This window comes from Aptenodytes forsteri, unplaced genomic scaffold (genome assembly GCF_000699145.1).
Source record: "Aptenodytes forsteri isolate BGI_AS27 unplaced genomic scaffold, ASM69914v1 Scaffold54, whole genome shotgun sequence".
Lineage (NCBI taxonomy): Eukaryota > Metazoa > Chordata > Aves > Sphenisciformes > Spheniscidae > Aptenodytes > Aptenodytes forsteri.
Genome location: NW_008796044.1, coordinates 11,627,266 through 11,639,542, shown reverse-complemented (window position 1 = coordinate 11,639,542; position 12,277 = coordinate 11,627,266). Strand labels below are relative to the sequence as shown.

The following is a 12,277-nucleotide window of genomic DNA, read 5'->3' as shown; positions in this document are numbered from 1 at the left end:
TTCAATGGCTTGTGCACTTACATAGCTTGACTAGATGATCATAATGAACCCTTCATGCTTTGAAATCTGCTTTTTGCACTGCTGTTTACAACTCACCATTTCAAAAACTAAGAGATTTCTGCAAAATGACAAGCTAAGGTAGAGCAAAACAGAAAATTGCAAAGGCTGTAGCCTTGCTGACCTGTCTTATAGGGACAGAAATCCAGATCTGTAATGCCACTTTACCCTAACCATGCAGCATTGATAACTGCAATGTTCAAACAATGGTCACCGTATTCCACAGTTAAAATGCAGATGGGGGGGGGTGCTGGTGGGGTTTGGACAAAAATGTTATGCCTCCTGCTATGCAGTTAGAATTAATGAGAAATTAGGATAAAAGTGAAAATTGACATGAAATATAGCATTACAGGTAAGACATAGCTCCCCACAAATGAGATGCTTGTTTAATAGTTAAAGCAAAAGTCAGTTCTAGGAAACTTGCTGTGTTTTGCAGATTGCTTAGATACCACAGTCTAGAGTGTCTGTTGAAGGGGTATCATCAAGTTATGTAATTTGCATAATTGAGTCAAATCCCATGCAGCATCCTTGAAGGAAACCACTAAAAAAAGCAACATTCTGGTCCCTGTGTGCTGTGTCTGGATCTCTAGAGCTCAGACATGTTTTTACAAAGAGAGAGCTCAGACATCTTTTTACAAAGAGAGGGGGGAAAAAAAAAGGGGGGGGGGGGAGGAGAAGGAGCTTCCAAAATAACATCAATGACAGCAACCTGCCCATTTTTACAATGAGAGAGACTTTGAGTGCATATATGCATGTCCTCCCTCTGCCCATGATGGTATGCTGCCTGCAACTTTACACACTGCTCTGCTAACAGTGATGACATGAGCATAAAAATTGCAGTCGAGGGGGGGAAGGCAATGTTTTATCATTCACACGGACTTTTTTTGGTAGTCTGCTGAAATTAAGTTGGTCTTGAAAGTGTGATTCTTAACAAGAGATACAATGCTAACCAGCCTGCTGCAGCTACACCTTCCCTTCGGGGCTGTGTGGATTCTGGGTGCTGGCAAAATCACTGAAGCAAAGACACTGATAATCATTTTCTGGCATTGAAAGTCACTTCAAAATTAATGTTCAGACATTGTTGACAGAACTTGTCAGTGACTTGCAGCAGACTTGTCAGATACGGTGTTTTAATAGTGACCTGCAAAACCAATGTAAGCGCTATATGTTTGCTTGCAAGGGATGCAGTTAGAAATATACTAACCTCTTAACATTTACCCAAGTTGAATTAAATTTAATGGAGCATTTCTGAATTGGATTGACTAATGTAACTTCTCTGCCCAAGACCAAAAAAGCTCCAGAATGCAGCATGTCTGTCATGACCATCTGCAGCTATGTCTACCCTTCAAGATTTTAAAAGCCACTTAGAGAGGTATGTCAGTCCAATAGAGATTAATGTTGGTTTATCTTGTGTGAATCTCGTTTGACTTCAGTTGTACAGGGCAGTAACATCATGAGCACTGCAGGCAGAGGAACAGATAATGAGTCACCCTACAGAGTCCTCATTTTACCGAAGAAAAGTTGGTCCTTCTAAGTTTCTAAGACTGAGAGCTGTACAGAGCCTGTTCCTCAGGACTTAAGGATCGATAACTCTTATTCTATGTGCCTCCAAAGTCCAACACTACAGTTCGGAAAGGTCTGAATAACTGATGCGTGTACTCCATAGTTTCCCCTCTTGCTTAATTTAAAGTTTACAAATTACTGAAGTTTTTCTCTTGACACGTGTGGCCTTGACAGGGTTTAGCTTAGCCCAGCTCAAAGATGTTTTTGCATGTAAATTTATTTGGGACTGAGGGAAGCAGTACATCTATCTACTAGACTCTCTGTTGTCCGCCTGCCTGATTTGGGCTCTGCATGTAATACAGTGGCAGTGTCTGTGATTTTCTTCTTTTTTTCCTTTTTTTGACAGTACTGGAGGATGGCGTGCTACTGTCTGCTTTCACTCAGTATTGCAGTGTTTAAATTGCTTGCGTCGGGTTGTTGCTTGCTCTGAGGATATTTAAATGCACGTTGCTAACCTCTCTGAAGAATGGCTTGAAGCTGTGCAGAAAATTTACTTCCCTGTTCATGTTATCCTATATTGAGTGCACAAAAACAAGGGTGACTCCAGCCCAGAGCCTGAGTGTGCTCACCTTGAACAGGGTTGGCTGGAACTGCTTTTTAATGGCTTTTAGGTTGCTGCTTAGCCTGATGAATATTGGCTGCTTTGGTGGTACAGCTTTGCAACGGCGTGAGATGCCCCTCCTGAAACAGCCGATAGCCCAGTGGTGTAGCTTCCCTCTGGAGGATGCTGGAGATGTTGGTGTGAATCCTTTGGGGTATACTTCAAACTTGTCTCCCATCTCCTGAGGGCTGTTGCAGAGAGCAGCTCAAGATCCATCCCATTAGTGTATTTCAAAAGGAGAGCAATCCACACAGGTACCTGCAGCAGTGGATGGCTATCTTCTAAGGGACGTTTTCAGACTAGAGTTCAGAGGGAAGGGGGGTGCCTCTGCAATTCTAGTTTAAGTTGCCCGAGTCCCAAGAAGAGGTGGGATTTAAAACACTCTTACCAGTGCCCTGTTAAGCAGCTTGGATGTCTTTTTGCTGGTGGGTCCCTTTTTTTCCTCTTTTTCTCCAGGGTGCCTGACTTCCCCTCGTCACGTCGTAGGGGCTTGGCGTAGGGTACTGGGTTACCATGTACACAGTGGGTGTTGCGAGTTGCACTGTGTATTTCTCCTATTAGATCTAGTCCCTAGACACTCTTACAATGCTCTCCTCTTCAGTGGTGGGTGGGATTTCTAGAGTAACTGCTGGTAAGGGGTTTACCTGTGTTGAATAGCAGCAAATGGCAGAAGGGATAGTGGCGTTGTAAACGATTCTCCTGGTGTGCTCATTCAGTCCGGAGTGCTATAAACAAGAGACAAAAGAGACTTAAGATACTGAGGTTTCAGACTTGCCGGTTGTTCCTGTGCCCAGTATGACACTGGTGCACAAGCCTAGTGCTCAGAAAATTGGCAAAACTCTCCTGGCAAGGAGGTGCTCTGGTCTGCGAGAGCTTTTCAGGACTTTTCCTGGCAGGTGAGTATTCTGGAGAGGAAACTGGCTGGTGAGCAGGCCTGGCAAAGCAGGGATCTTGCAAAACAGAGGCAAAAAAATCTCACAGAACGGTAGTATGCTCTGTGGGTTATTTAGTGGGGATGATCGGGAGTGTGGCATGTTGGCTAAAAAATTAGAAACCACTGTGGTGGCCAGACAAGTAGACGTGCAGGACTGTTGCGGTATCACAGGGTGGCTGCTTCATGGTGCTGAAAATTTGATCCGTTTTACACCAAAAATAACCAAGCTGCCGCTTCTACTGTCTGTCTGTCACACAGCTGTCATCCAGACCTGCTCACATCAGCTGGCATGAGCTAGCAAAAGTCAGGTAGAGTTTGGATAAATTATTCGTGCGAACACTAGGTCAGACGGAGCCATGGGTAGATGCTGAAGTTGGGTTTGCCTGCACCTCACCCACGCTGTGCCCTGGCTCACCACACCCCGAGGAAGCATCTCAAGCCACCTCTGCTCACACCCGCTCTGCAAAAGCAGCAGCAACCTCCGGCAGTGGAGCAAACATTAGGTTTCTGGCTGGTGTTGGCATATACCCTGTATGTTTTTCAAGGTGCTCTGTGATTGCATTGCTGACACCATCCTCAGATTGACCCAAGGACTAGCTGCATGCTTAGTTTTTCCCCAGAAGTGCTGTTGTCCACTGTTGAGTTTGCCTTCCCAGTGCTTTCTTGCATGTTTGGTTCCTGGCTTACATGTTCATCTTGACACTTAAAAGTACTTTTTCGTTATCAACATGTAGAAATTCACGTAAGAACAGTGGTGTTTAATAGGATGGCTAGAAAACCACAAGGCAGGTTAAGCAATTTAGTTTGATATTTATATTTGGTGAGTTCAGGTGAGCCCATCCAGAAAGGGAGAGTGCGGTTCTTCACCACAGCTCTGCTGCTCTGGAGCTGCACTTACCTTCTGCGTGATGGGAATCGGTGAGGCTTTTGCAGTGCCTCTCATGAAACCTCTTTCCCTCAGCAAATGCAAGTCTTCAACACGTGCAGTCAGAGGTAAACTGAAGACATTGGGTTGCTGGTGGCGATCTTCATTTTATGTCATGATAGGTGCAGAGTGAAATTCAGGAAGGTACACTACCAGTTTCTGTATTTGAACAGAAGTAAGGATTTAGAAGAGTAGAGATCATGTGCTAAAGGGACAGTAATTAACAACATAAAAATGAGCTATTGCTTTTTTGACTCCTATAACTTCAGCAGAGTGGAAAATAAAAGAACAGATAATGAAGAAGAAAATTAAGAAATTATGGAGTATATGAAAGAAATCAAGTACACTCTCTAAATATAGCTCTCCTGGGATTTTTCTTAAAGTGGTCACATTTCTTCTGGGTGTAACTGTCCTTTCCTGCTAACCATCCTTTTCTGGCAGTCGTCCGGTTTTCACCACTGTTAATCGCATCCTGTATGTGGTCCTGCTATTCCTGTGCCACCCTGAGAGTTCCTTTCCCTCCATCTTCCTGCCTCATAAGTATTTTTCAGAGAATATCCTTGTTAGCTCCAGGTGGCACAAGTGGAAGTTCCTTAATACTTGTTCACATCGTGAACTAGCAGTGTGACTGACTTCTTGTCCATCCTGAGTGCCCATCAGCTCTCCTTCAGTGAAAATAAATTGCAGGGAGCAGGAAGGGGAATGCTCTGAGTATTGATGTTAGTTAATTGAAATGTGTAACTGAGTGGTTTCATGGATGAAACTTGACTTCTGCCAGGTATGTTACCGTCTGCAAAATGTCAAGAAGCTGAGTGTAAATCATTTCATGATCCATGATTGAAAGGATCTAGACTGATTTAAAATCTCTTACGTGGGGGAAAAAAAAGTTCTAATAGTTCACAGGCCAGCTTTTAATCAGATTGAGCTTTATTACTTTTAGACCACTGGTTTATTACCCTTTGTCATGGTAATACAACCAGCACAACTCAAGGTTTTCATGCAGTTCCTTTGCTAAGGGTTACCACCCGTAACAGAGCAGGCGGAGCAGAGCATGTACCTGTGTTCAGCCACTCTAGTTCAATTTGACATCTTAGCTGAAACCTGTCTTCACTGATGGTTCTGTGAGCTAATACACAGGGCTCCCTTCCTGCTGACTGTTATAGAAGAGGGATGATGCAATGGGGATAATCTGCGAAACCTTCACAGCAAGGTTGACCAGAGCTCATCTGTCAGACTGCAGTGAGGTGAACTGCATCAGGCTGAAGTCTAGTGCCTTGGAATAACAAGTATAATGTCCAAATGTCCTATTTTCCCAAGACAAATCTAGGCATGAAAATGAAGAGTTTGTAATTTAACTAGTCAGGCAAATGACGTCTGTGTCCCAGATGCCAAAGATGCCTGATAACCCTGCAAGGTTACTATGCCAACCGTTGCTTTTTGGTGGTTGTTTGGTTTGATTGACCCATTAGTGAGACTTTAAATCTCTTGCCCTCCAAGGAGGGAAGCTTTTTTTTTCTTTCTAGGAAGTTCTAGCCTGTGGAGTTCTCTCTGCAGGTCACGAGGAATTAAAAGGGAAAAACCTTTAAGTTCTTTGTGTAACTACTTCTGCAGTAATGATGCTACAAATGACTTGCATTTATACTCTACCAGCATATTACAACATAATTGAAAACTCATTCTCAGAGAAGATGTTCTCTTATTGACCCTAAAACCTACTTAAATGTATTTTTTATATATATTTCCCTTGGATTTGGGGGATGTCAGTGTTTGAGATGTATCATGGTTTTCTTTCCATACGCTATAGTGTCTCTGATCCTGAATTCACCCCATGTTTCATTTGCTAACTTGTTCCCAGAGTACCCATTGCTTTTGAATTTCAGGAACAACCTCATGAAAAGAGGAGCTCTAATTGGGTTCAGTGCAGGCTCATGCCTTGTGTAAAATTTGCTTTTAAGTTGAGCAGCAAGAGTCTTAATAAATGACCTTTTAAATCTTATTTTGATTTTATTCAGGTATAGTAGTGTGCTCATTAATAATGATCCTGCAATAGGTCTCCCATTACAGCTTTATTGTTAATTAAATAGGATGTAAGATGTATTGGATGTTTTCAAAATGAAAATGGGAGTTTTTAATAGATTCCCTGATTAAGAATACTGGTCTGCATACATGATGTGCCCTGAAAAAAAAAAAAAAAATCACTTAACAGCTATAAAAGTAGATAAAGTACAGATAAAGTACTGTTCTGAGGCAAGCAAAGCTTGTTTCCTCCCTCACCCCTTTCAGGGTAAAAACTACTTGCTTGTGATGGTCTTACCTTAAGGAAGATGTTTAATCTCCTCTTACAGGAAGGAGAGGCTGTTAAGGAAAGATTTCATATGTTGTGTATTTAATATATCCAATCTTTTGTTTAAAAGGCATACGTGAGGCAAAAGAAAGACCCTTACTTTGGTGATGGACAAAGGAGAAAGGACTGGCATAACAAAGAAGCTATAAGGAGGGACTCTGAGCGTGTAGGTATGTAAGATTACTATAAAAATGTTTTAATACAGACTGTAATTTAGTTTGATTTTATTTGGTAGGCTGAGTACAGAACAGCATGTTCAACTTCAGGGTCAAGATGATGTTCTTGACATGATGCAACAGTTACTGTGTGTTAATCCCAGTTAAAGCCTTTTCCCCCAACTCTACAATAACCATTTTGAGGTGAAAATATGTTGGTAACATCTTGGTATTTTTAGGATAGGTGCAGTATTGTTTTTTTAAAACCTTAACAAAAAATGTGTGCCTGTACCTCTCCCAAAAATGGGAGATCCAGAAAGAAAGAAGAGGGACAAGAAAAATGTTCTGGATTATAACATTCATGAAAGTTTTATTCCATAGTTCTGGGTTTTGCCTTGCATTGCATAAAAGGGCCCATTTTGAACGTCACAGCTTTACACTGGTGTGTCTGCAAGGGCTCTGCCTTCTCTGTGCGAGAGCTCAGGTTGTTAAATATACATATCCATCTGTGCTGAAAAAAGCAACAGTGATGAGGTATTCAAACCATATGTATTCTTCCTGCAGTGAAACAAAAAACACTCTGTAGATCCTCCACAGCATTGCCACAGCCCCTTCATCTGTTTCTGATGTTGGAAGGAAGACTTTTAACTTCTAATATTTGCACAGCTGAGTGGTTTGTAGCAAAACTGCTTATCAAATAAAATTGTTAGGTTGGCATGGTTGACCCAGTGCTGAATATGACACATAGCACAGAACTAACAAAGGGCTATAAGATGACTGCTCTTCTTTTCATATATGGATTAGTTTCTGGCCAGTTAAGCACCAATTAGTAGTAATGATGCATGTTTACTTTCTGTCTATCCATAGGAAATGGAGAACAGGGAAAACCTTACCCAATGACTGATGCAGAGCGAGTGGACCAGGCGTACAGGGAAAATGGCTTTAATATCTTTGTGAGTGATAAAATTTCTCTGAATCGTTCCCTTCCAGACATCAGACATCCAAAGTGAGTATATAGTTTGCATTTCTATGAGTGAAAGTTTTTACAAGCCCTAAATTACCACATCTGCAGGAATATGCTCTTTTTTTATCATGGACTCTTGTACCTTTGTTCATCAAATACAGTCCTCTCACAGCTGGGTCCTGCTGTCTCCTTAATAAAGGACAGTGTATAGTAATTGCAATGGGAAATAGAGGAGACCAAATCTGGGGAAAAAAATCCCCTTTTGATTCCAAAAGACTTAAAATTACCAAAAACTTGCAACCCTGCACAGAAGAGATCTTGAACTTAACCCAGAAGTGGCTGCTTCCTTCACCTCTTGCAACTTGACAGTTCAGTTCCTGAGCCCACTGACATAGCCAACAACTTCTAGCAACTAATAAGGTGGAGCTATTTCTTTCTGTAGTGGAAACTGATGTAAATGTCTGACTCAGCTGACAAGTGCCCTAAGTGTAGTCAGGTGATGACTTTGTCACTAAACGCTCTGTCCAGTTCTTGTGTTGGCCACTAGCTGGAAATGACCACAAAATGCTCAGGAGCTGAACAAGATTTCAGTAGCTCCACTCAACTATGTATGAAGAGTTTTATCAGAAATGCTTCTGATTTATGGATTAGTTTCTTAGACATCTTCCTCATAAAAACCTCATCAGGATTTACGAGTAGAAACTAGTTCCAATTGAATGCTGGCTTTTGAGTTCATCTATTTTTGGACATTATCTCTTAGGATGGTGTCAAACTGGATTTTGTGCGAGCCAGGAGTTTTTCATTAGCAAAAGTGCTTCAGTTAGGATTTAACCCTTGTTTATACAAAGCTGAGAGGTTTTTAAATACTGTTTGTGTGGCTCTTAATCTGAAAGTGTTGCTAGACACTTGAATGGAAGCTTGTTTTGTGTAAAGCCGCTTTTATCACAATTTAGTGAATCCGAATTCAACATCTACTTTATTCATGAGATATAATTTCCAGAAGTCAGGTTTTATAATTTGTTAGCTGCACATATGAGAGATTACCTCTTCAGCTGTCACAGCAAACTAATCAAATACACTGGCTTGACACCCTTTCTCAATATATACTCATAAACCAGAGTAGTGAGTATAGCTCCACAAATATTTTAGGCATGCAGCTGAAATGTTTAAACATAGAGATAAATCAGGTAACTGAAGATGCTTGTTGATCAGCCCATACTCAAATTCTAGGAAATACAGTTTGAGTTTGCTAACCTAAATTATACCTGACCTCCATTTACAGGGGCTGCCATGGGCTCTGAGAATTTAAACATCAGACAATGCCAGTATTTTCTCATCTGAGGATTTAATATATTACCTCATATTCCCCATTGTTTCCCAAAGTTGCTGACTCCTCGTTGCTAATTCTGGTACTTAAACTTTTTTAAAATGTGAAACTTCTAACTCCAGTCCCCAGTTAAAATTAATAAGTGAAGTGTCTGGGTCACCAACAGCTTAAGCTGTGTTTAATGATGCTGCTGCAGCTGGTTTACTTGTTGCTTGACACATCTTTTCCCCCAATGTAGCAAGTTATAATTGTGGAGATCTCAAGGAGAGGGCAAACTGTGTATAACGGATGCTAGGATTAGCTGGGCGGGGAGTGGGGTTATGTATAATGGAGATTTGCAGTAAAGGAATTCACGACTGAAAAGGTCTGTTGTGTATTCCCTGTGCCCATTAAAAAAGATATACTTGAAACGGTATGGTTTGTGTTATTTGGGAGGTTGATGAGGGCAATTTGTAACTAAGTTAGGCTGAGACGAAGTCCATAAAGAGCATTCTAGAAAGAAGGGAGCTGTGTTTTAGAGCACTTACTTTACCTAGCCTTTTACGTACAGTCAGACAGAATAGAGAGACCCGTCGTCTGGAGATGTGCCCGCAGACAGCGGGGAGTGTAAGGAGAAGGTGAACTGGGGAAAAAATGCGGCATCTGTCCTGTCCTAAGCTTTGGGGCCATAGTTGGGATTCTCCCCCACAGCTGGTCTGGGTTGGGAAGGACAAAGAAGCAGCCAACATGTTTGCTCACTTCTGAGATGGTTTGTGTGGACCTTTATATACCAAATAGCGTGTCACCTCTGCTTTCTGTTAATCATAGGAATCGAGGGGCTGGGGGAGGGCATGTACTGGATCTACCTGGTGCACACATACAATTATTTATTTCAACAGTCGTGTCTTCCCCTGCTAACATTTCCTTTAAGTGCTTCTGGGTTTTTTAATATTAAATACAAATTTTGCAGGTCTTGTAAAGCAATTGTAGATGTGGTAGCTGGAGGGAAACAATTTCTATCCATGCTTAATGGTTAAACTTAATAGCTAAAGTTTCCCACTTGTTAAAGTTAGTCAGAAAATGAGAATTCCAGTTTAAGAAGAGTTAGAAGAGATTTGGGGGCTCTTGTTTCATATCGGAACAGAATTATAGCTAGTAGCTATCTCGAAGGTTAAGATTGCAATGCCAAGGGCTGGATGAAAGCAGTCCATGCAGCTTTATTTTGCATCTTGCATCTGTGCATTGCAGCCATAGCCTGAAAGCTCTTGGCAGCACCCCAAGACAATTCATTAGACACAGAATAAGCTACTGTCCTTTCACACAGGCACCAGAGTAACTTCCTGTAACCACAGATTTATTGAGCTTGTATAACATAGGTGCATCCTTCTCCATTCCCTGGGAAAGGTACCAGGAAAAAGCTGCCACTGCCAGAGCCACTTTCGTTCCCGTCTGCCCTTCTGGGGAATAGGGAGGGAATTACTGCGTGCGTGCAGGCACTGCATTGTACACGTAGTGATAGTCTGGCAGGAGAGAGTCTGCAAATCAGCTCTGGTGCAGGCTATGCAAGAGGTCCAGTGTTGTGGCAGGGCAGGGAGCGGAGTATGACCTCCCTCCCCTGCTAGGGGAAAGAGGGCAGCCTGCCCTGCTGGCAATGTCATTAATATATTCTAAAAATCTCTATTCACATAGCCACCTCTGTTTCGCACTGGACACGTGGGGTTCTAGGAATGTAATAGATTTTTGTCCCCTAGGGAACAGCTACTGGGTTTTTTTAACTACAGTTGTTCGCTGTATGGCCTTAGATGTTACCTGTTTAACCAGGTTCAAACTCCACTTAGGGCTACACCTGCAGGAAAATAAACACTGCACTTATTGCTGCAGTTTGAATTTTCTTCATGAAGCTACCCTGAAAACACACCCACAAGGCAAGAAAGCATTACCCCTATTTCAAAATTAAGAAGATTAATGCTGTGGGGAAATACCCCCAAATTCAAGGGGTCCATATGCGGTCTCTGCAGACCTGACTGTCCAGCTTTATCCAAGTTCAGCAGTGCTTTGTCTTCAAAGCCCAGCCCTCTTCACTTCTGTCTGCAGAACTGGTCCCAGGGATCAAACTAGACCTGCTGAAAAATGGGGAAGACAAGATCAATTCTTTAGGAAAAGTATGATTTGAATAATTGTCCAGCATGACAAAGGAAACTTTTGGTAGAGGTTGGAGGTTAATCTGTTACTGAGAGGTGTGTTTCTTTATTGAGCAGTTCTTACCATGCAATTATACTGTCTCTTCTGTGTATTGTTCACAATGTCTTGAACTTTTGGGACTGTTTAGGGAAGGTGCCGTCACACAAAATTCTTACTTCCTGCATATTTTGTTAAAAAAAATTTGGATGACAGTTATACATGTGATTAGACTGATTTGCTTGTCTGAAAACTGGGAACAAGTGAGCTAAACCGATGTACTGATAATGCCTAGAAGAGATACATTCAACTTCTGAAACAACTTTGTAGAAGTTCTTCTAGTGATCTTCAAGGTATAAGGGCAGGGAAAACAAGTATTTTAGAGACTCTTAAGCTATAACTGGAGTTCCCTTTAAAAGCAGCTTCAGCACCTAATAGATCCCTCTGACTTTCTGTGTTGCTAAGTGTCACTGTCCCCACTTCATATGGAATTTTGTTTTTTTGCTAGGTAGACTAGATCAGGTCAACACTGGCTTGATAAGGCCTGAAAGTTGGTGGGTTTTTTTCAGGCACTTTGCATCAATTTGAGGAGTAAAGAATGAACTAAGTTACTTGATGGTAATTCATATGGAAGTGCTGGTGTTTTTTGGCACCGCCTTTTGACTTACTCTCTCTATGTCCAGCTGCAAGAATAAGCTGTACCTGGAGAAGCTTCCGAACACTAGTGTGATAATACCGTTCCATAACGAAGGATGGTCCTCTCTCCTCCGGACAGTACACAGTGTCCTAAACCGCTCCCCTCCTGAGCTGATAGCAGAGATAGTGCTGGTGGATGACTTCAGTGACAGAGGTATGATAATTTGTATGTAACATCTCCACCTATGTTTACCTACCTATGCTTACCTACCTAAGGAATCAATGAACTTGCAAATATGTATACAATGACTTGAGGGGTTTTTTTACATGCCAACAGCAGAGTTCAGGTGAACCTTGCTCCAGTACATTTGAAAGGCCAAAAGTCTAGCAAAAAACCTCATGTTCCATATTCAGTTTGTGCTGGTTTAGCTGCTGATAGCATGGGCTATCCTGCATTTTGGACAATGTGAATAAACAGGGAAGCTGGTTTTAATAGTCTGCTATTGCCTGTGTAGCCCTTAACATTTAACCCCAGGGTTAAATGTTTGATGCTTGGAATAAAGTAAAAAAAAAAAAAGGGGGGGGGGGGGGAAAAACCCACCCATCCAGTTTCT

General features: G+C 41.8%; 1 protein-coding gene across 1 annotated transcript in view; it reads left to right on the top strand.

Moving 5' to 3' along the window:
- Positions 1-6,512: 6,512 nt before the first annotated feature.
- The window catches only part of GALNT10 (polypeptide N-acetylgalactosaminyltransferase 10), a 45,704-nt gene continuing 39,939 nt past the window's right edge, over positions 6,513-12,277 (top strand). The window contains exons 1-3 of the mRNA XM_019473879.1: positions 6,513-6,594; positions 7,447-7,585; positions 11,711-11,877. Coding sequence (XP_019329424.1) covers positions 7,476-7,585; positions 11,711-11,877 — 277 coding nt within the window. The 5' untranslated portion in view covers positions 6,513-6,594; positions 7,447-7,475. The remainder of the gene's footprint in view (positions 6,595-7,446; positions 7,586-11,710; positions 11,878-12,277) is intronic.